At 39.0% G+C, this 24,653-nt stretch overlaps 1 protein-coding gene across 6 annotated transcripts in view; it reads left to right on the top strand.

The window, feature by feature from the left end:
* ptprfa (protein tyrosine phosphatase receptor type Fa) overlaps positions 1–24,653 on the top strand; it is a 268,805-nt gene that overhangs the window by 175,404 nt on the left and 68,748 nt on the right. For 3 of the 6 annotated variants that reach the window (XM_061888749.1, XM_061888750.1, XM_061888751.1), the window contains 4 exons: positions 25–161; positions 249–393; positions 1,068–1,373; positions 4,388–4,581. In XM_061888749.1, the coding sequence (XP_061744733.1) occupies positions 25–161; positions 249–393; positions 1,068–1,373; positions 4,388–4,581 (782 nt within the window). The remainder of the gene's footprint in view (positions 1–24; positions 162–248; positions 394–1,067; positions 1,374–4,387; positions 4,582–24,653) is intronic. The other 3 variants (XM_061888752.1, XM_061888754.1, XM_061888753.1) reach the window with 1 other exon arrangement.

Genomic DNA, 24,653 nt, shown 5'->3' with positions numbered 1-24,653 from the left:
CTTCATCCCTTCTTCTCGATTCAGTTCCGGCGCAGCCGTCTGGTTTAGAAGCCGAAGCCGAGCTGGACTCTCGAATCATGCTGTCTTGGCTTTGGCCCGTCCAGGACCCCGTCGTCGGTTTCGAGCTTCTCTACTGGGAGGCCAACAATCCCCAGGACAAGGTAAATGGTCTTTAGTGCAAAGGTCTGGTCCGAGACTTGATGGTTGATCACACATTGAGATGTTTGGTGCTTCTTAACGTTTGACAGCACAGCGTCACGTTCGAGCCATCGGGATCGTACGCGGTGGACGGGTTGAAACCCGATACGGTCTACATGTTCTCCCTGGCTGCCAGATCCGAGATGGGCTTAGGAGTCTTCACTCGTCCCATCCAGGGCAGAACCGTCCAGTCCAGTAAGTACAGGCTCACACTAGACTAAATGATAGAATGTTCCGGCCTGGGTGGGAGGGTTTCCGTGGACTTGTGATGGTCAGAGACTTCTAGCTGGGCTTTAAACACTCTGGTCCCGGAAAAGACATAAAACTGAAGAACGAACCAACTTGGAATGGACTGTCGGATCTCCTACGTTAATGTCTCTACTTTGACTTCCTTCCCGTGTGGACGGTCTCACAAAAGAACATCTTTCGGAAAAAGGCTGCTCACAGAGTCCGTATGGTTCTGGTCCTTGATCAAGCTCCGCCCCCTATGTCGTCCCCTCCAGCCGCTCCTCGCTCCCCTCCCCCGCTCCATTGTGGTGTGCTCATGTGACCCGACTGTGACACACCATCACTCATGTTGGCTCGTCTCTGGACTGTGAAGACACTTTTTACTTTTAAACCTTTTCCGGAAAGAAAATCCTTCAGGACGTCAATGCTAACATGTTAGCATGCGCTCGTTGCTTTGATCTGCTGTGATGTGTTTTACTGTATTTTCCAAACAACCTTCCGAAAGTTCTTAGAGTTTTAGTCTCATGAATGTAACGTCTCCATGGTCCAGAGGCTGAGTTTGTCTTTGTCTTCCATTATCCATCCTGCTTGACCTTTAACCCCCCCCCCCCCCCCCCCCCATCCCCACTTCCTCCCATCAGCCCCCTCAGCCCCTCCCCAGGACATAAGCCTCTTCAGTCCGAGCTCCACGAGCATCCAGGTGAGTTGGGCGGCGCCGCCTACGGACCGCCACCACGCCGGGATCACAGGCTTCTCCCTGGCCTACCGGGCGCCGGCCGGGGAGGACGTGCAGCGCCACCAGGTGTCCGGGATCGCTGCGGACGCCCGCGGCTACGTGCTGGACCACCTGGAGAAGTGGACTGAGTATTTGGTGTGGGTGAGAGCTCACACCGTCATGGGGCCCGGCCCGGAGAGTCCGGCGGTCCGCATCAGAACTCAGGAGGACGGTACGTGGACGGAGACAGGAAGTAGTCTGGGAACAACAAGGAAATGTTCATTATAGTCCACCTGCTCCTACCTAGCAATCATTTGTGTGACTACTTAAGACAGGTGTGTCCAAAGTGCAGACCCCAAATAGGATCATATTTACTTAAAGGTCCAAAAGTAACTAACCCAAGTAGGACAATCTACCCCAAATGTCCCAAAACCCACCAACCAGGACCATATTCCCCCTAACTGTCCCAAAGTACCCCAAATAGGAGCATCCTCCCTAAAGGTCTCCCCAAAAACCTAAGGGACCATATTCCCTTTTTTAAATCCCAAAGTACCACAATTAGGGCCATGTTCTCAAAGGTCCTAAAAACCCAAAATGTGACCAAGATCCCCAAAAGGTCCCAAAGGACCCCAAATAGGACAATATTCTCCTACAGGTCCCCAAAGACCACTCATAGGACCTTATTCACTTAAAGATTCCAGTGTAACCCCAGAACGACAATCTACTCTAGAGGGTCCCAAAACCCCCCAAAAAGGACAATTTTCCCCCTAAATATCCCAAAGTACCCCTAAAAGGACCATTTTTTCTAAAGGTTCCAAAAAACCTCAACAACTACCATATTCCCCTTAAAGACCCCAAAGTACCCCAAGGTAAGACCATGTTCCAAATGGTCCCAAAAACCAGAAAATGGGACCCTGTACTCCGAAAGCTCGCAAAGGACCCCATACCATATTCACCTAAAGGTCCTAAAGTAACCCAAATAGGACTATCTACCCCTTAAATGTCCCAAAGTACCCCAAATAGGACCATCTTCCCTAAAGGTCCCAAAAAAACCTCAAAAAGGACCATATTCTCCCTAAAATCCCAAAGATCCCAAATGGGTCCATCTTCTCTAAATGTCCCAAACCCCCCAAAAAGGACCATCTTCCCCTTAATCCCAAAGTACCCCAAGTAGGATCATGTTCCCAAAGGCCCTGAAACCCAAAATGGAACCATGTGCCCGAAAAGGTCCCAAAGGACCCCAAATAGGATCTTATTCACTGAAAGGTCCCAAAGTAGCCCAAGTAGGACAATCTACCTTAAAGATCCCCAAAATCCTGAAAAAAGGACCATCTTCCCCCTAAATGTCCCAAAGTACCCCAAATAGGACCATCTTCCCTAAAGGTCCCAAAAAAACCTCAAAAAGGACCATATTCTCCCTAAAATCCCAAAGATCCAAATGGGTCCATCTTCTCTAAATGTCCCAAACCCCCCACAAAGGACCATCTTAATCCTAAATCCTAAAGTACCCCAAGTAGGATCATGTTCCCAAAGGTCCCGAAACCCCAAAATGGGACCATGTGCTCGAAAAGGTCCCAAAGGACCCCAAATAGGATCTTATTCACTTAAAGGTCCCAAAGTAGCCCAAGTAGGACAATTTACCTTAAAGATCCCCAAAATCCTGAAAAAAGGACCATCTTCCCCCTAAATGTCCCAAAGTACCCCAAATAGGACCATCTTCCCTAAAGGTCCCAAAAAAACCTCAAAAAGGACCATATTCTCCCTAAAATCCCAAAGATCCAAATGGGTCCATCTTCTCTAAATGTCCCAAACCCCCCACAAAGGACCATCTTCCCCATAATCCTAAAGTACCCCAAGTAGGATCATGTTCCCAAAGGTCCCAAAACCCAAAATGGGACCATGTGCCCGAAAAGGTCCCAAAAGACCCCAAATAGGATCTTATCCACTTAAAGGTCCCAAAGTAGCCCAAGTAGGACAATCTACCTTAAAGATCCCCAAAATCCTGAAAAAAGGACCATCTTCCCCCTAAATGTCCCAAAGTACCCCAAATAGGACCATCTTCCCTAAAGGTCCCAAAAAACCCTCACAAAGGACCATATTCTCCCTAAAATCCCAAAGATCCAAATGGGTCCATCTTCTCTAAATGTCCCAAACCCCCCAAAAAGGACCATCTTCCCCATAATCCTAAAGTACCCCAAGTAGGATCATGTTCCCAAAGGTCCTGAAAGCCCAAAATGGAACCATGTGCCCGAAAAGGTCCCAAAGGACCCCAAATATGATCTTATTCACTTTAAGGTCCCAAAGTAGCCCAAGTAGGACAATCTACCTTAAAGATCCCCAAAATCCTGAAAAAAGGACCATCTTCCCCCTAAATGTCCCAAAGTACCCCAAATAGGACCATCTTCCCTAAAGGTCCCAGAAAAACCTCAAAAAGGACCATATTCTCCCTAAAATCCCAAAGATCCAAATGGGTCCATCTTCTCTAAATGTCCCAAACCCCCCAAAAAGGACCATCTTCCCCATAATCCTAAAGTACCCCAAGTAGGATCATGTTCCCAAAGGTCCCAAAACCCAAAATGGGACCATGTGCCCGAAAAGGTCCCAAAAGACCCCAAATAGGATCTTATTCACTTTAAGGTCCCAAAGTAGCCCAAGTAGGACAATCTACCTTAAAGATCCCCAAAATCCTGAAAAAAGGACCATCTTCCCCCTAAATGTCCCAAAGTACCTCAAATAGGACCATGTGCCCGAAAAGGTCCCAAAGGACCCCAAATATGATCTTATTCACTTTAAGGTCCCAAAGTAGCCCAAGTAGGACAATCTACCTTAAAGATCCCCAAAATCCTGAAAAAAGGACCATCTTCCCCCTAAATGTCCCAAAGTACCTCAAATAGGACCATGTGCCCGAAAAGGTCCCAAAGGACCCCAAATATGATCTTATTCACTTTAAGGTCCCAAAGTAGCCCAAGTAGGACAATCTACCCTAAATGTTCCAAAACCCACCAAAGTTGAAATGTTGACTCTAATAATAATAATTATAATATGTTTTGTGTTGCCTTCAGTACGTAAACATTGTCCTTTTTAGCTTCTTTTTTGGATTTGTCAGTATTGGGCCTCGCAGAAAGTCTGTTGCCTCAAAGTGATTTTTGTTTACGTAAAAAGGAACACCAGGTGCATTAAAATGGGTCCCACCAGCCGTCCGTCACCTGACTTACAGTGCGTTGTTGTTGTTGTGTTGCGCCGCAGTGCCCGGGGCCCCGCCCAGGAAGGTGGAGGCCGACGCCCTCAACTCCACGGCGGTGCGGGTGAGCTGGAAGCCCCCCCTGCCGGTCAAGCAGCACGGTCAGATCCGAGGCTACCAGATCATCTACTCCAGGCTGGAGAAGGGAGAACCTCACGGCCAACCCCTCATCATGGACGTCTCCCTGCCGGAAGCTCAGGTGAGCACCTGTCTCACTTCCTTTTGGGGGGCGGGGCCTAATAACGTCGGGCTGTGCCGCGGTGCAAAGGTCAACATGAACTACAAAGTCCCAAGGAGATGCTGGTTAGAAAGTAGCCATGATTGTCACACACACACACACACACACACTAGGTGTGGTGAAATTAACCTCTGCATTTGACCCATCACCCTTGATCACACCCTGGGAGGTGAGGGGAGCAGTGAGCAGCCGCGGTGGCCACGCCTGGGAATCATTTTTGGTGATTTAACCCCCAATTCCAAGCCTTGATGCTGAGTGCCAAGCAGGGAGGTAATGGGTCCCATTTTTATAGTCTTTGGTATGACTCACGTCAACATCAGCGGTTGTCGATATAACCAAAATGTACTTGTAACTTTGTCCATAGACATAAGTAAACTACATATTTGTATTTCTATATTATTCATGATGATGATTATATTTGCTGGGGTTAGTCAGTTATAGACGGATTTTGATCAAACACCCCAAAAAAAGGATAAGGATCACACCCAAAATCCTTACCCTTAATGGGTCCGCCTCCACCCACAGAGACAAACAGTACTTTTACACTGCAGGCCTAAGTGGCCCAAATCTGATTTTTTTTAAATGTTATTTTTACACAGCTGACTGTTTACACTGCAGGTAAAACATGTAAACCTGCACAGACCACAATGTGGCCCCAATGTGGCCCCAATGTGGCCCCAATGTGGCCCCAATGTGGCCCCAATGTGGCCCCGATGTGGCCCCGATGTGGCCCCGAGCCCACTTGCATGAGCGAAAGTGAAAAACGAGGAAGTTGACCGAATTCCATAAATGAAAAAAGGAAGTAGCTACTACCACTACAAAACAAAATAAAAGTGGCCACACCATTTAGACCTGGGGTGTCCAAAGTGCGGCCTGGGGGCCATTTTTTAACGGCCCCACGGCACATTTTAAAAACACGATTGAAACATTTTTAAAACGTAAAAAGTGATGTAAAAGAGCAAACGGGTGAAATGTAACAAGAAAATGTTGCAATGTTGACTCTAATAACACAAAGCTGCCATGCAGGCTGTTTCTTTCTTTAAAATATAATAATGAATCAAAATCAATGTCATTAGGAATTATTGACTTATTCCAGGCTCCAATTACGTCACCTTAAATATTCCACTTTGAGATATTTTTTGAGGAAAATGTTGCATATTTTGTGTTTGCCATATAAAAAACTAGGCTATTTTTTAAAAGAAGGGCCTAAAATGAACAAAGAAAAAACATAAACAATAAAAGTTGAGCTCGAGATTATTGTGTTAAAAGTAAGCAGTAAAAAAAATGTATAATTTATTTTTTTAACACTTTAATGAGTTGGACCCTTTTGGATCCCCAATCATTTTAGTGTGATTTGTTTTTTGGTGTCATTGCTCAAAAAATAATAATTTATTAAAATCAATGGTGTTATGAGTTATTAACATTTTTAATGCTTCAATTATTATATAATCTCAAATATTCCACTTAAAAAAATTACTGGGTGAAAATATTGCATATTTTGTGATTTTTCCATAAAAAAACTTTTTTTTGTGTGACAAAAAGAGAATACAACTTAAATCTCTAAAATAATTAAATTGACAGATAGACATAATGTTGATCTAGGGATTTAAAACTTGAATAATAATACTGAAAAATTACACATTTTTAATATTTTTTTGCCCAAAACCCTTTGGGGTCCCTGAGATCAAGCCTGATGGAGGCATAAATGTATATTTTTTATACATATATTGTATTGGTTTTTAAAATAAAAAATATCAAAATGGCCCCCACTTGCTTTGATTTTTCAGTCTGCGGCTCTCAGTGGAAAAAGTTTGGACACCCCTGATTTACAGTGAAGTCAGATTGGAATAAGATCACATTCCAATCGGATTCAGACTACCTTGCGAAAAAGATCCGATTCCAAGCACTTTCGAGCGTTTAGACTGGATAAATAAAATAATCCGACCCGTGCCACTTGAGACCCCAAAAAAATCAAAGTTGTTGTGCAGTGTAAACAGGTTCAACTTACATGCATTTAAATACATCCATTGCAAGGCATGATGGGAAATATGCAAAACAATCTCTCCGCAGTTTTCTATGTTTGACTTTTAGCTGCTTGATATTTCTGATTGATTACAAAACTTTCAACTGGTAGGAGTTGAACATTTACATACGCTTAATAATCAATTATAATAATTATTCAATATATATCCATTATAGTATTGAAATGTGTACTATATAATATGCATAAGCTATATATATATATATATATATATATATATATATATATATATATATATATATATATATATATATTATATATATATATATGTATATATATATATATATATATATATATATACTGTATATATATACATATATATATATATACACACACACACACACACACACACACACACACACACACACACACACATTAGGGTTGTCCCGATACCAATATTTTGGTACTGGTACCAAAATGTATTGCGGTACTTTTCTAAATAAAGGGGACCACAAAAAAAATTTAATTATTGTCTTTATTGTAACAAAAAATGTTAGTGTACATGAAACATATGTTTATTATTGTCATTTAGTCCTTCAATAAAATGTTGAACATACTAGACAACTTGTCTTTTAGTAGTAAGTAAACAAACAAAGACTCCTAATTAGTCTGCAGTAACATATATTGTCATTTATACACCTATTATTTGCTACACATTATGAGGGACAAACTGTAAAAATGGATTTTACTGTTGATATCTGCCTATTTTCTATTTTAGCATGTTCTATCTACATTTCTGTTGAAATTTAATAATCACTTATTCTTCTCTTCTTTGATACTCGACATTAGTTCTGGATGATACCACACATTTAGGTATCGATCGGATACCAAGTAGTTACAGGATCAAACATAAAAAAAGAATACCTAATAAACCAATACTGATTAAGAAATACTGATGTAAAGGGTAGGTGTCGTGCTATTTTCTTTTTTACATGTTCTATCTACATTTCTGTTGAAATTTAATAATCACTTATTCTTCTCTTCTTTGATACTTGACATTAGTCTTGGATGATACCACACATTTAGGTATCAATCCGATACCAAGTAGTTCCAGGATCATACATTGGTCATATTCAAAGTCCGCATGTGTCCAGGGACGTTTTTACTGACTTTATAAACATAATATATATTTTTTTTAAAAGCAATCAATAAAAAAATATCAATGTAATCGTAGTAGTATCGACTAGATACGCTCTTGTACTTGGTATCATTACAGTGGATGTTAGGTGTAGATCCACCATGGCATTTGTTTAGCTATTCCCCGTCCTGCAGTGATAACAGTAATTGTAAGAAAATTACTTTATTTGTCCCCATGGAGGCGAAGATTAGTGATATAGAAGTAGCTAAAACACTGTGGATGGACGTTAGCCGCCAGCTAGTTAGCCTTGTCTTAAAATAGCTCTTCCTGAGGGTGTTTCAGTGTTATAACTTCACCTTTATCTTGACTTTTTGAAACCACAATTCCTTCAGTTGTTCCTTTTCTGTTTACACACACTGTCTGCTTGTGGGTACTCTGTGTGTGTGCGCTGCCGAACATGCTCCTATGATGGTAAAACCAGCAATGTCACGACATGCCCGTTGGGAACCGGTACTTTTCAAACAGAGTATAGTACCCTTTCTGATTCATTAGTATCGCCATTCTATACTAGTACTGGTATACCGTACAACCAGAGGTGGGTAGTAACGCGCTACATTTACTCCGTTACATCTACTTGAGTAACGTTTGGGATAAATTGTACTTCTAAGAGTAGTTTTTATGCAACATACTTTTACTTTTACTTGAGTATATTTATAGAGAGGAAACGCTACTTTTACTACGCTCCATTTATCTGCAATCAGCTCGTTACTCGCTACTTTTTTTTTATCGATCTGTTAATGCACGCTTTGTTTGTTTTGATTTTGTCAGACACGCATTCAAAGTAGGAACTACACATGCCTGCTTTTCACCAATCACATGCAGTCACTGGTGACGTTGGACCAATCAAACAAAACCAGGTGGTCACATGACCGTCACACGTAGAACCTGACCTAAAAAAGTTGAAAAAATTATTGGGGTTTTACCATTTAGTGGTCAATTGTGCGGAATATGTACTGTACTGTGCAATCTACTAATAAAAGTTTCAATCAATCAATCAAAAGTGTAAAGGAAAAAAGACACTTTTTATTTCAACCGTACTTCCCGTCAAAAGCCTAAAGACTGATCGCACAGTTCCTGTCTTCACAATAAAAGCGCCGCTCCATCGCGCCTGCGCTAACAAAATAAGAGTCTCCGAAAGCCAGCGCAAACAAGCTAGCAAGCTACGGAGTTTGCCGCCAATGTATTTCTTGTAAAGTGTATAAAAACGAATATAGAAGCTGGACAAATAAGATGCCAAAAACCAACGACTTTCATGTGGTATTAGACAGGATGGAGGAACTTTTTTTCTCCTCCATTTGAAAATGTGGACATTATCAGCACTATACTGTCTGATTCCAATCAATGCAAGTCATCAGAATCAGGTAATACACCAACTTATATTCTTGTCTTCACGAAAGATAGGAATCTATATGTTAAACATGCATGTATATTCATTAAAACACCTTTAACATGTCAACAAAAACAGCAAAATTAATAAATATAAATTATATACTGTATATATAAATGTATGTATATATATGATATGTGTGTGTATGTATATATATGAGGTAGATCACCTTGACTTGGTCATTTATTAAGTAATTGATTAACGTTGAAAAACTTATCGGGGTGTTACCATTTAGTGGTCAATTGTAGGGAATATGTACTGTACTGTGTTATCTACTAATACAAGTTTCAATCAATCAATAAATGCCTACTGAGCCTATGGTGCTGTTAAGTTATTGTGGCTCAATTTGCCTTAATTTTTTTATTTTAATGTATTATTATTTAATATATATTATTGTTTTAGTTGCTTAAGAGATATTCCTGGCTATGAATTTGCTCATTGCTATTTTTATGTTTTTGTGCATTATTTGTTGCCGTAATCATTAAACAAACAGGTTACTCATCAGTTACTCAGCACTTGAGTAGTTTTTTCACAACATACTTTTTACTTTTACTCAGGTAAATATTTGGGTGACTACTCCTTACTTTTACTTGAGTAATACATCTCTAAAGTAACAGTACTCTTACTTGAGTACAATTTCTGGCTACTCTACCCACCTCTGCGTACAACCCTAATAGATATGTATACATAGTTATAGATGTATGATATAACTCCTGATTGGGGGGGGGAGTCGCCATTTGTTGTATTTGTTATATCTTGGTTCCCCGGGCCAATGCACATTAATGGACTTATTAAACCTCCATGTGCCAGACTGTAGCCAAAGGCTCATTTCCATCCGCAGTCCCCGGCAGCTTGGTGGAATATACACCGGGGTCCATAAAAAGTTCAGTGAGACAGCAGCAACATCAGACATAAACAGTACAATAAAGCACACACTCAGATATATAACGCAAATAAAACCAAATGGAGACCCTTATAAAAAAAAAGTGGTTTGCTTCGTGACCTCAGCTCAGGACAGATGGTGAAGATTGTTGTGCTGAAGGAAGAAAATACACCTAGTAGTTAGCATTTATGCATGGAAAATGGCACCAAAAAAAATTCACACTTTGACCTTGTTTACACTGCGATGAGGTGGCGACTTGTCCAGGGTGTACACCCCTTCCGCCCGATTGTAGCTGAGATAGGCACCAGCGCCCCCCGCGACCCCAAAGGGAATAAGCGGTAGAAAATAGATGGATGGATGGATGGACTTCACACTGCAGGTCAATTCGGAAGTAAACATGGCCTCAACACCAGTCAGTCTCAGAACTGCCGGAAAAAAATTTGATGTATAAAAACTTCATTGTTAAAAATAATTCGGTGTATAAAAATCCGACGTAAAAAAAATTCAGTGTATAAACTTTCTTTGTTAAAAAAAATCAATGCCTGGTTTGTTTGGCAGAAAGTGAAAAGATTTTCGAGAGATAGGTTTTTTTCCTCATGTTTTTGGTGCGGTTATGGCTGAAAATAAACAGTTTTGCTCAATAAAGTGATGGACATAATTCCTGTCCTCGAAGTGTCTCGACAGGCCTTACGATAATTAAACGGTGTTGACGAACATTTTTTTAACCGTTAGCGTCACTCAGAGTTGCATTGCAAAATCATACAGAATAACTGATGTGTTTATTTTGTTTACAATTCATTCACAAACCCTGTTTCCATATGAGTTGGGAAATTGTGTTAGATGTAAATATAAACAGAATACAATGATTTGCAAATCCTTTTCAAGCCATATTCAGTTGAATATGCTACAAAGACAACATATTTGATGTTCAAACTCATAAACATTACTTTTATTATGCAAATAATAATTTACTTAGAATTTCATGGCTGCAACACGTGACAAAGTAGTTGGGAAAGGGCATGTTCGCCACTGTGTTACATCACCTTTTCTTTTAACAACACTCAATAAACGTTTCGGAACTGAGGAAACTAATTGTTGAAGCTTTGAAAGTAGAATTCTTTCCCATTCTTGTTTTATGTAGAGCTTCAGTCCTTCAACAGTCCGGGGTCTCCGCTGTCATATTTTACGCTTCATAATGCGCCATACATTTTCTATGGGAGACAGGTCTGGACTGCAGGCGGGCCAGGAAAGTACCCACACTCTTTTTTTACAAAGCCATAATGTTGTAACATGTGCTGAATGTGGCTCGTCTTGCTGAAATAAGCAGGGGCGTCCATGAAAAAGACGTTAGTTGGCAGCATATGTTGTTCCAAAACCTGTATGTACCTTTCAGCATTAATGGTGCCTTCACAGATGTGTAAGTTACCCATGCCTTGGGCACTAATGCACCCCCATACCATCACACATGCTGGCTTTTCAACTTTGCGTCGATAACAGTCTGGATGGTTCGCTTCCCCTTTGGTTCAGATGACACGATGTCGAATATTTCCAAAAACAATTTGAAATGTGGACTCGTCAGACCACAGAACACTTTTCCACTTTGCATCAGTCCATCTTAGATGATCTCAGGCCCAGAGAAGCCAGCGGAGTTTCTGGATGTTGTTGGTAAATGCCTTTCGCTTTGCATAGTAGAGCTTTAACTTGCACTTGCAGATGTAGCAACCAACTGTATTTAGTGACAGTGGTTTTCTGAAGTGTTCCTGAGCCCATGTGGTGATATCCTTTACAGATTGATGTCGGTTTTTGAAACAGTGCCGTGTGAGGGATGGAAGGTCACGGTCATTCAATGTTGGTTTCCGGCCATGCTGCTCAGGTGGAGTGATTTCTCCAGATTCTCTGAACCTTTTGATGATATTATGGAGCGTAGATGTTGAAATCCCTGAATTTCTTGCAATGTCACTTTGAGAAAGGTTGTTCTTAAACTGTTTGACTATTTGCTCACACAGTTGTGGACAAAGGGGTGTACCTCGCCCCATCCTTTCTTGTGAAAGACTGAGCATTTTTTGGGAAGCTGTTTTTATAGCCAATCATGGCACCCACCTGTTCCCAATTAGCCTGCACACCTGTGGGATGTTCCAAATAAGTGTTTGATGAGCATTTCTCAACTTTATCAGTATTTATTGCCACCTTTCCCAACTTCTTTGCCACGTGTTGCTGGCATCAAATTCTAAAGTTAATGATTATTTGTAACAACAAAATAAAGTTTATGAGTTTGAACATCAAATATGTTGTCTTTGTAGCATATTCAACTGAATATGGCTTGAAAAGGATTTGCAAATCATTGTATTCTGTTTATATTTACATCTAACACAATTTCCCAACTCATATGGAAACGGGGTTTGTAGAATTCAGATACATTTTCTGTTGCTTGAGGACCCTCCCCTTTGGCGGCAATAAGTCCCATTTCCCGTTCTATGGTTATCGTCACGTTTCCGTCTTCTTTACCGTCCCATAAAAAGCGAAAAGAGCAGTAGAAGTGTGCTTTTAAAATGAATGCAGCGAGAAAATGAGGAGCTAAATGCAGGAAGGATTGTTGTTTTACAACACACTGCATTCTCCTTATTCCCAGACTTTTATGGAAGGAGTAAAATAGCGGAGGAAGTTTGTTGCATTTTCAGCTTTAAAGCCGCGATGAAGATGTTTAGTGGAACTTGAAAGCCGGCCCAGGTGAGGTCACGCCAAGATGGCAGCTGGCAGTGAAGCAGCACTAAGAACTTTCTAGTGGTGCTGGTGGTCCCGGCCTCAAGTGGCCCGGGGTCTGTTTTGTTCACCTGGAGGAGCGGTCTCGCCCCATTTGCTTCCCCAGCGCCATTCCTGTCTTATCGGAGCGAGCAGGAGGTCCCGATGAAAGCCCGCCCGCATGTGCAGCAGCGCCGCTCTGTCAGCACGCCGCCCGGGGGCGGGACTCCGGGGACCTGTCTCGCAGCCTCAGCCCTGATAAGTTTAGCCCCGCCCCCTGGCTGCCGTGACGCTGATGAGAGGCAACGCGCGGATCGGGACTGGGGGGCGCCACTCGCTTTATGTTGAACTTTCCCGCCAGGATGCATGAGGACCCTCGAGGCCGGCGAGTAGTGATGACTGACATGAAGACCACCTCCTGCTACAGCAGAAGGCCTGCGAAAAAAAATATTACATTTAATCACGATTCTTATTTGTAAAGATTCTTAATCCATTAAAAATATTTTTTGTGAAAATATGTCCTTCAGTAAAGGTAGACATGTATCAAACACAACTAAAACCTGATTTCTTTGAAGTAATATAGAACTTTAGTAGAGTTTTTTATCTATTTTATGGGGGAATGTAGTAATAATAGAACTGGCACCCAATGTTCTGAGGCAGTTTCCATTGCTTCTGTCTTAACTTTCTAGAAGTGAGTCTTGCATTTTGAAGCAGCACATTTTTCAACAATGAATTTTTTACACTAAATTTTTATGGACTGAATTTTCAGGCATTTAATTTTTTGACAAGGAAAGTTTACACACTGAATTTTCACACTGAATTTTTTACATTGAATTTTTGGGGAGACAATAACATTTTTATACACTGAGATTTTAGGCACCGAATTTTTACGTACTTAAGTTTTATACACTGAATTTTTTTAACCATGAAATTTTATACACTTAATTTTTTTACTCTGAATTTTTATGCACTGAGTTTTTACGCACTGATTTTTTTTAACAATGTTTTTTTTACTCGGAATTCTTATACACTGATTTTTTTTTACACTGAATTTTTAGGCTGAATTTTTGACCATGAAAGTTTATACACTGAATTTTTACACACTGAATTCTTATGTACTGAAATTTTAAGCAATACATTTTTATACATTGAATTTTTTTACACTGAATTTTTAGAAACTGAATTTTTTTTACACTGAATTTATTTAACAATGAAATTTTTATACACTGATTTTTTACCTCCGGGTACTCCGGCTTCCTCCCACCTCCAAAGACATGCACCTGGGGATAGGTTGATTGGCAACACTAAATGGTCCCTAGTGTGTGAATGTGAGTGTGAATGTTGTCTGTCTATCTGTGTTGGCCCTGCGATGAGGTGGTGACTTGTCCAGGGTGTACCCTGCCTTCCGCCCGATTGTAGCTGAGATAGGCGCCAGCGCCCCCCGCGACCCCGAAAGGGAATAAGCGGTAGAAAATGGATGGATGGATGAATTTTTACGTACTGAATTTTTCTACATTAAATTGTTTTAACAATGAAATTTTATACACTGAATTTTTATGCACTGAATTTGTTAAAGAATGACATTTTTATACACTGAATTTTTATGCACTGAATTTTTACGTACCGATTTTTTTTAACAATGTTATTTTTACTTGAAATTTTTATACACTGATTTTTTTTACTCTGAATTTTTATGAGCTGAATTTTTAGGCCGAATTTTTGACAATGAAAGTTTATACACTGAATTTTTTTACCCTGAATTTTTACACACTGAAATTTTATGTACTGAATTTTTAAGCAATACTTTTTTATACATTGAATTTTTTTACACTGAATTTTATAAACTGAATTTTTTTCACACTGAATTTATTCAACAATGACATTTTTATACACTGAATTTTTACGTACTGAATTATTCTACATTGAATTGTTTTAACAATGACATTTTATACACTGAATTTTTATTCACTGAATTTTCTTAACAGTGAAATTTTTATACACTGAATTTTTAGGCACTGAATTTTTACGTACTGATTTTTTTTTTAACAATGTTTTTTTTACTCGGAATTTTTATACACTGATTTTTTTTACACTGAATTTTTATGAGCTGAATTTTTAGGCTGAATTTTTGACAATGAAATTTTAAACAATGACATTTTTATACACTGAATTTTTAGGCACTGAATTTTTTGGCACTGAATTTTTACGAACTGATTTTTTTTTTAAACAATGATTTTTTTTACACTGAATTTTTATGCACTGATTTTTTTTACGCACTGAATTTTTATACACTGCATTTTTCAACTATTATTTTTTTACACTGAATTTTCATACATTTAATTTTTATACACTGACATATTTTTCAATGAAATTGTCAGCCTAATTTGATATAAAAAACAATAATTATGTTCGCAATATTCAAATGCCAAAAATTCAGTTACATAAAATCAGTGTTAAAAAAGCATTTAAAGTAAAATAAATACTGATATATTACACATTTGTAACACTTGTATGAGTGAGGTTTCGGATCCTGGGAACTTTAGTGTGATTTTTTTTTTTTTTTTCTTCTAAAAACTGTCATTGCTAAAAAAAGATGCTTAATAAATCAAAACCAATACTTATTTTTTTTAAACATTTTTGTATTATATTTTTGACATATGAATTCCAGAAATAGAATTAAACACGTCAAATGTTTTTTTTCTCTCCCCCCCCCCAAAAAAAAAATATAATAAATAAAAAATGTTGACTTATTTAAAGCTGAAATTATTTCACATTAAGTATCCTCTTTAAAATGTTTTTTTGGGGGAAATATTGCATATTGCAAACAGGGGTTTTCATTGACAAAAAACGCATAAAACATAAAAAAAACTTCATATCGACAGATAAATCTGAAGTTAATCCAAAGATTTACGAGTTAAAAGTAAAAAAAAACATATTTTAAATTATTATTCTGACATAGACGTAAAAGTAAATAAAAAAAAAATATTCAGTATGTATTGGGAAGTATTGGTTTTGAAAATGAAAAATGTAAATAAAAAGCTATAATTTAGGTGGCATATTGCAAACAGGGGGTTTCATTGACAAAAAATGCATAAAACATAAAAAAACTTCATATCGACGGATAAATCTGAAGTTAATCCAAAGATTTACGAGTTAAAAGTAAAAAAAACATATTTTAAATTATTATTCTGACGTAGACGTAAAAGTAAATTAAAAAAAATAATCAGTATGTATTGGGAAGTATTGGTTTTGAAAGTGAAAAATGTAAATAAAAAGCTATAATTTAAGTGAACCTTGAATGCTGGCAGTTTGTTTTCATGAGGACACTTGTCAGCGCTGACGGCTGCCGAGCGTCACCTGATAAGACACGGCGGAACGTCTCTGCTGGCCGAGCTCCAGTCAGCCAAACAACAAACATATCTTGGAGTAATGTTAGAAAAACATGGTGTTTATGCGGATCGGCACAGTTGTTGTTGTCAGTCAAAATGTCCTCCTCGGATGCAGCTGTGCGCCAGTTGTTTTCAGCAGGCCGCCATGAGGCACTCCTCAGCTGTCTTATCTCGTCGTCGCACCGTTCCCATCAGAACCGCTCGGGCAGGGCCAAGATCCACATGGATGCCGGTTTTGTGTGGGCGGCGGGTCGTGAGAAGATCCAGCTTCTTCCAGCATGCATGAGTGAGTGCTGGCTCCAAACAGCGTGTTGACGCCGACCACGCTGCCGTAACCTGAGAATTGTAGTCGGACCGAAGCACAACATAGCTTTCGGCACCTCGCCAACACCAATGACATCATCGCTTAATGCATGTAAAGCGTGTGCGTGTATGTTTATATATATATATATATATTTATATATATTAGGGGTGGGCAAATTAGTGCGTTAATTACGAGTTAACTCATCAATCTATTAACGCCGACAATTATTTTATCGCACATTTGCATATGTTGTTTACATGCTTTTATTTTGTTAACGCCTTTTCTTAACAAGATGTCGTCGCCCGGCGTGGAGGGGCTCTTGGTAAAGATGGAACATTTGGCAAAAATACCGGACAATTCTGCAAATGTCATGGCTGGCTTACAGCGTGGTCACTCCGGGATCACTTACGACCGCCAGACAATTCTGGATGTGGATAGATCGGGCCGTTTTGGACTGAATGACGCGTGCTTGCTAGACCGGCTAGCTAGCATGGGAATACTTTGCCGGCTACATCCAGCGGCCTGTGAAGCAGCGGAGTATATGTGTTGTCTGTCTATTTATGAATAATGCAGACCAGGAGTGTTGGCTGACTTCTTAACGTTTACTTTCAGAGCGTGCATATCACAACATACAAGATGCCGTCATGGCGACACAACCTATACATGCTCCTCACTCCTGTTGCATGCTGGGTAGGGTAGTTCTTTTTTTCCCTGGCTCATAACATCACAATATAGTACCATGTATATGATGCCTTCAGTTTATCAAAGCACCAGGCAAACAATCGGAAAAATTCCCATCATATCAATTCCTAGATATGGTCATAATTATTTTAAGTGCACTACGCAGAATAAACACAACATTATTAATATTGCTACTACGGATAATTTGATCAAAAATTCCCTAAAACAGCCCACTACCTATAATATAGGTTTTTTAAACATAAGATCCCTGATAAAAAAAAATGTTTCTGCTGTTACCTCAGAAATTGCCTGTTCAGATGTTATGATTGTGGCTCAGAGATTTGTATGTAGATTATATTTATTTTCCATAACAAACAGGATAACTTAAATACCCTGGCAGTGGCAATAAGCTTAAATGTTTGTATTTACATTTTTGGAGTTGATTTTCATCAAATATGCTATTTAACTGCTACTGTTTAACAAGGACTGATTTAAATTGTGTTTGCACAACAAATGTTTTGGCGCTTTTGTTCATGTGGGAGAATATTCCAATAAAGGTGCACTACACACTACTTTTGAATTCATTATTGGGCTTTGCGTATACAATGCAGTTAATCGCGATTAATCAGAGAAATAGTGCGATTAACTTCGATTAAAATTTTTAATCGTTGCCCAGCCTTAATATATATATATATATATATATATATATGTGTGTGTGTGTGTGTATATATATATTATATATATGTGTGTATGCATGTATAAATATATATACACACACATATGTTCATATATATATATACTGTATATACACACACACACACACACACATATATACAGGTGCTGTTCATGTTATTAGAATATCATGAAAAAGTTGATTTATTTCAGTAATTATATTCAGAATGTGTAACTTACATATTATATCAATTCATTACACACATAGTGATATATTTGAAATGTTTATTTCTTTAAATGTTGATGATTAGTACTGACAATTACAGAAAATTCCAAATTCAGTATCTCAGAAAATTAGAATATTAGTTACGACTAGTACCAAAAAATATTTTTAGAAATGTGGGCCAACTGAAAAGTTTCAGCATGTACGGCAATCAATACTTAGTTGCAGCTCCTTTTGCCTGAATTGCTGCAGCAATACGGCGTGGCATGGAGTCCACCAGTCTGTTGCACTCCTCAGGTGTTATGAGAGCCCAGCTTGCTTTAATAGTGGCCTTCAGCTCTTCAGCATTGTTGGCTCTGGCATCTCGCATCTTCCGAAGCCCATATCTTGCATACGTCGGTGCGTGGTGGTTCTTGAAGCACTGACTCCAGCTGCAGTCCACTCTTTGTGGATCTCCCCCACATTTTTGAATCGGTTTTGTTTGACAATCCTCTCCAGGGCGCGGTTATCACAATACCCCATAGCTTTTCTATGGGGTTAAGGTCAGCTGAGTTTGCAGGCCAATCAAGAACAGGGATACCATGGTCCTTAAACCAGGTACTGGTAGATTTGGCACTGTGTGCAGGTGCCAAGTCATGTTGGAAAATGAAATCTTCACCTCCATAAAATTGGTCCGCGGCAGGCAGCATAAAGTGTTGTAAAACTTCCTGGTAGACTGCTGCATTGACCCTAGACCTCAGGAAACACAGTGGACCAACACCAGCAGATGACATGGCACCCCAGACCATTACCCATTGTGGAAATTTGACACTGGACTTCAGGCAACGTGGATTCTGTGCCTCTCCTGTCTTCCTCCAGACTCTGGGACCTTGATTTCCAAAGGAGATACAACATTTACTTTCATCTGAAGGCATAACTTTGGACCACTCAGCAGCAGTCCAGTCCTTTTTGTCTTGAGCCCAGACGAGACGCTTTTGACGTTGTCTCTTATTCAAGAGTGGCTTTACACAAGGAATGCGACAGCTGAAGCCCATATCTTGCATACGTCGGTGCGTGGTGGTTCTTGAAGCACTGACTCCAGCTGCAGTCCACTCTTTGTGGATCTCCCCCACATTTTTGAATGGGTTTTGTTTGACAATCCTCTCCAGGGCGCGGTTATCTGTCTTGCTTGTACACTTTTTTCTACCACATCTTTGTCTTCCCTTCGCCTCTCTATTAATGTGCTTGGACACAGAGCTCTGGGAACATCCAACCTCTTCGGCAATGACCTTTTGTGTCTTGCCCTCCTTTTTTTAAAGTATCAATGGTCATCTTTTGGACAGTTGTCAAGTCAGCAGTCTTCCCCATGATTGTGTGTCATACAGAATCAAAACGAGAGACCATTTAAAGGCTTTTCCAGGTGTTTTGAGTTAGTTAGCTAATTAGAGTGTGGCACCAGGTGTCTTCAATATCTGACCTTTTCACCATATTCTAATTTTCTGAGATGTTGAATTTAGGGTTTTCATTGGTTGTCAGCTATAACAATCTCCTTTTTGGCAAAAAAACACTTGAAATGTATCTGTCTGTTTGGAATGAATGTATACATTCTACAAGTTCGACTTTCTAAATGGAATTAATGAAATAAATCAACTTTTTCATGATATTTTAATAATATGACCAGCACCTGTACATACTGTATATATATGTGTGTGTGTGTGTGTGTGTGTGTGTGTGTGTGTGTGTGTGCGTGCGTGCGTGCGTGCGTGCGTAAATATGTTTGGGAACTGAGAAAACTAATTGTTGAAGCTTTGAAAGTGGAATTCTTTCCCATTCTTGTTTTATTTACAGCTTCAGTCGTTCAACAGTCCGATACTGCTGTCATATTTTACACTTCATAATGCGCCACACATTTTCCATGGGAGACAGGTCTGGACTGCAGGCGGGCCAGGAAAGTACCCGCACTCTCTTTTTACGAAGCCATGCTGATGTAACACGTGCTGAAAGTGGCTTGGCATTGTCTTGCTGAAATAAGCAGGGGCGTCCATGAAAAAGACAGCGCTTAGTTTGCAGCATTTGTTGTTCCAAAACCTGTATGTACCTTTCAGCATTAATGGTGCTTTCACAGATGTGTAAGTTACCCATGCCTTGGGCACTAATGCACCCCCATACCATCACACATGCTGGCTTTTCAACTTTGTGTCGATAACAGTCTGGATGGTTCACTTCCCCTTTGGTCCAGATGACACAATGTCAAATATTTCCCAAAACAATTTGAAATGTGGACTCGTCAGACCACAGAACACTTTTCCACTTTGCATCAGTCCATCTTAGGTGATCTCGGGCCCAGAGAAGCCGGCGGCGTTTCTGGATGTTGTTGATAAATGGCTTTCACTTTGCATAGTAGAGCTTTAACTTGCACTTACAGATGTAGCAACAAACTGTATTTAGTGACAGTAGTTTTCTGAAGTGTTCCTGTGCCCATGTGGTGATATCCTTTAGAGATTGATGTCGGTTTAGATACAGTGCCGTCTGAGGGATGGAAGGTCACGGTCATTCAATGTTGCTTTCCGGCCATGCCGTTTACGTGGAGTGATTTCTCCAGATTCTCTGAACCTTTTGATGATATTATGGAGCGTAGATGTTGAAATCCCTAAATTTCTTGCAATGGCACTTTGAGAAAGGTTGTTCTTAAACTGTTTGACTATTTGCTCACACAGTTGTGGACAAAGGGGTGTACCTCGCCCCATCCTTTCTTGTGAAAGACTGAACATTTTTTGGGAAGCTGTTTTTATAGCCAATCATGGCACCCACCTGTTCCCAATTAGCCTTCACACTTGTGGGATGTTCCAAATAAGTGTTTGATGAGCATTCCTCAACTTTATCAGTATTTATTGCCACCTTTCCCAACGTCTTTGTCACATGTTGCTGGCATCAAATTCTAAAGTTAATGATTATTTGCAAAAAAAAAAATGTTTTTTATGAGTTTGAACATCAAATATGTTGTCTTTGTAGCATATTCAACTGAATATGGCTTGAAAAGGATTTGCAAATCATTGTATTCTGTTTATATTTACATCTAACACAATTTCCCAACTCATATTTTGTAGACGGTGTTACTCATTCTGAAAAATTTAAATTATTTCATTTTAGGAAGCGTGCTTAAATTATATTCGTAAAACAAATATTTAAAAAAATATTAAATATACAGGGTTTTTTTGCATTTAATGACAAGTAAAAGGTGGCTTTCACTTTCACTTTCACTCTCACGCTGAGACAAGCGCAGCCAGGCAAGGCTCGGTGTCTTTCTCGGAATGTCAGGGAAAGTAAGACCTGTGGATTAAAAACACACCATGACTTCAGACGCTTCACATGCGCTTTTATCTTTCACCCCCCCCCCCCCCCCAGCCCCACCCCCCAGGGTCCCCACCCCCCCTCAAACAGGCGACGACATGGCGAGCGTCTGCTTTCAAATTACAACATTTGAAACATCCGTCCACAGCTTTATCACCGACGGCTATGAAATCGTAATTAAAGCTTCTGGGAGCATGTTGATAACTTGTGTTTTCTCACCCGAGTTGCAGCATCACACACACACACACACACACACACACACACACACACACACACACACACGCACACACACACACACACACACACACACACACACACACACGCACACACACACACGCACACACTTTTCACTGCACCGGGTTAAAATAGGGGTCGGCAACCCAAAATGTTGATAGAGCCATATTGGACCAAAAATACAAAAACATTATCTGACTGGAGCCGCAAAAAAATGAAAAGTCTTATATAAGTGTTATAATGAAGACAACACATGATGTAAGTGTCTATATTAGCCTACTATCAAAAAGACTTTAAAAGCCTTATATAAGTGTTATAATGAAGACAACACATGATGTAAGTGTCTACATTAGCCTACTATCAAAATGACTTTAAAAGTCTTATATAAGTGTTATAATGAAGACAACACATGATGTAAGTGTCTATATTAGCCTACTATCAAAATTACATTAAAAGTCTTATATAAGTGTTATAATGAAGACAACACATGATGTAAGTGTCTATATTAGCCTACTATCAAAATGACTTTAAAAGTCTTATATAAGTGTTATATTGAAGACAACACATGATGTAAGTGTCTATATTAGCCTACTATCAAAATGACTTTAATTAAATATCGCTCCAAAGAAGACATGAAACTGCTACAAGAAAATACCGAAAAAAAGCCACCAAAATAGGAGCACAAGACAAGAAGTAAAAGACTACACACTGGAGAAGAGCAAATAAGTCAGGGTGTGATGTGACAGTACACCTACTTTGAGACAAGAGCTATAGTCATGCATGCTGGCTTATGCTTTAAAGTCACATCATGTCATAGTGGTTTGTGCAGCCCTTTGAGACACTGGTGATTTAGGGCTAAATAAGTAAACATTGATTGATTGATCAATTGATTGATATCCAACAATTGCGACAACTTTTTAATGTCAAATGAGTTTTGTTTTTTAATGATGTCTGCTGGTGGTCTGCCTCCACATTTTATCAACACAAAAAACGTGTCTTGGCTCAAAAATGGTTGAAAAATACTGCTATAAGTTAATGTTGACCTACAGTATGTTTAAATCAGGGGGCACCAAGGAGGTCGCCCGTAAGGACCAGATGAGTCGCCCGCTGGCTTGTCCTAAAAATAGCTCAAATAGCAGCACTTAACAGCAGAGGTGGGTAATAACGCGCTACATTTACTCCGTTACATCTACTTGAGTAACTTTTGGGATAAATTGTACTTCGAAGAGTAGTTTTTATGCAACATACTTTTACTTGAGTATATTTATAGAGAAGAAATGCTACTTTTACTCCGCTCCATTTATCTGCAATCAGGTCGCTACTCGCTACTTTTTTTTTTATCGATCTGTTAATGCACGTTTTGTTTGTTTTGATTTTGTCAGACACGCATTCAAAGTAGGAACTACGCATGCCTGCTTTTCACCAATCAAATGCAGTCACTGGTGACCTTGGACCAATCAAACAGAGCCAGGTGGTCACATGACCGTCACACGTAGAACCCGACCTAAAAAAGTTGAAAACCTTATTGGGGTGTTACCATTTAGTGGTCAATTGTGCGGAATATGTACTGTACTGTGCAATCTACTAATAAAAGTTTCAATCAATCAATCAAAAGTGTAAAGGAAAAAAGACACTTTTTATTTCAACCGTACTTCCCGTCAAAAGCCTAAAGACTGATCGCACAGTTCCTGTCTTCACAATAAAAGCGCCGCTCCATCGCGCCTGCGCTAACAAAATAAGAGTCTCCGAAAGCCAGCGCAAACAAGCTAGCAAGCTACGGAGTTTGCCGCCAATGTATTTCTTGTAAAGTGTATAAAAACGAATATAGAAGCTGGACAAATAAGATGCCAAAAACCAACGACTTTCATGATGTATTAGACAGAAAGGAGGAACTTTTTTTTCTCCTCCATTTGAAAATGTGGACATTATCAGCACTATACTGTCTGATTCCAATCAATGCAAGTCATCAGAATCAGGTAATACACCAACTTATATTCTTGTCTTCATGAAAGATAGGAATCTATGTGTTAAACATGCATGTATATTCATTAAAACACCTTTAACATTTCAACAAAAACAGCAAAATTAATAAATATAAATTATATACTGTATATATAAATGCATGTATATATATGATATGTGTGTGTATATGTATATTTGAGGTAGATCACCTCGACTTGGTCTTTTATTAAGTAATTGATTAACGTTGAAAAACTTATTGGGGTGTTACCATTTAGTGGTCAATTGTACGGAATATGTACTGTACTGTGTTATCTACTAATACAAGTTTCAATCAATCAATCAATCAATGCCTACCGAGCCTATGGTGCTGTTAAGTTATTGTGGCTCAATTTGCCTTAATTTTTTTATTTTAATGTATTATTGTTTAATATATATTATTGTTTTAGTTGCTTAAGAGATATTCCTGGCTATGAATTTGCTCATTGCTATTTTTATGTTTTTGTGCATTATTTGTTGCCGTAATCATTAAACAAACAGGTTACTCATCAGTTACTCAGTACTTGAGTAGTTTTTTCACAACATACTTTTTACTTTTACTCAGGTAAATATTTGGGTGACTACTCCTTACTTTTACTTGAGTAATAAATCTCTAAAGTAACAGTACTCTTACTTGAGTACAATTTCTGGCTACTCTACCCACCTCTGACTACCAGTGAGCTGCCTCTATTTTTAAAATTGTATTTATTTACTAGCAAGCTGGTCTCGCTTTGCTGGACATTTTTCATTCTAAGAGAGACAAAACTCAAATAGAATTTGAAAATCCAAGAAAATATTTGAAAGACTTGGTCTTCACTTGTTTAAATAAATCCATTTATTTTTTTTACTTTGCTTCTTATAACTTTCAGAAAGACAATTTTAGAAAAAAAATACAACCTTAAAAATGATTTTAGGATTTTTAAACACATATACCTTTTTACCTTTTAAATTCCTTCCTCTTCTTTCCTGACAATTTAAATCAATGTTCAAGTAAATGTATTTTTTTATTGTAAA

The sequence above is a fragment of the Nerophis ophidion genome, linkage group LG26 (assembly GCF_033978795.1).
Source record: "Nerophis ophidion isolate RoL-2023_Sa linkage group LG26, RoL_Noph_v1.0, whole genome shotgun sequence".
NCBI classification, from domain to species: Eukaryota; Metazoa; Chordata; class Actinopteri; order Syngnathiformes; family Syngnathidae; genus Nerophis; species Nerophis ophidion.
Note: the sequence above shows the minus strand (reverse complement) of the source record. Positions and strands in the feature narration are given on the sequence as shown.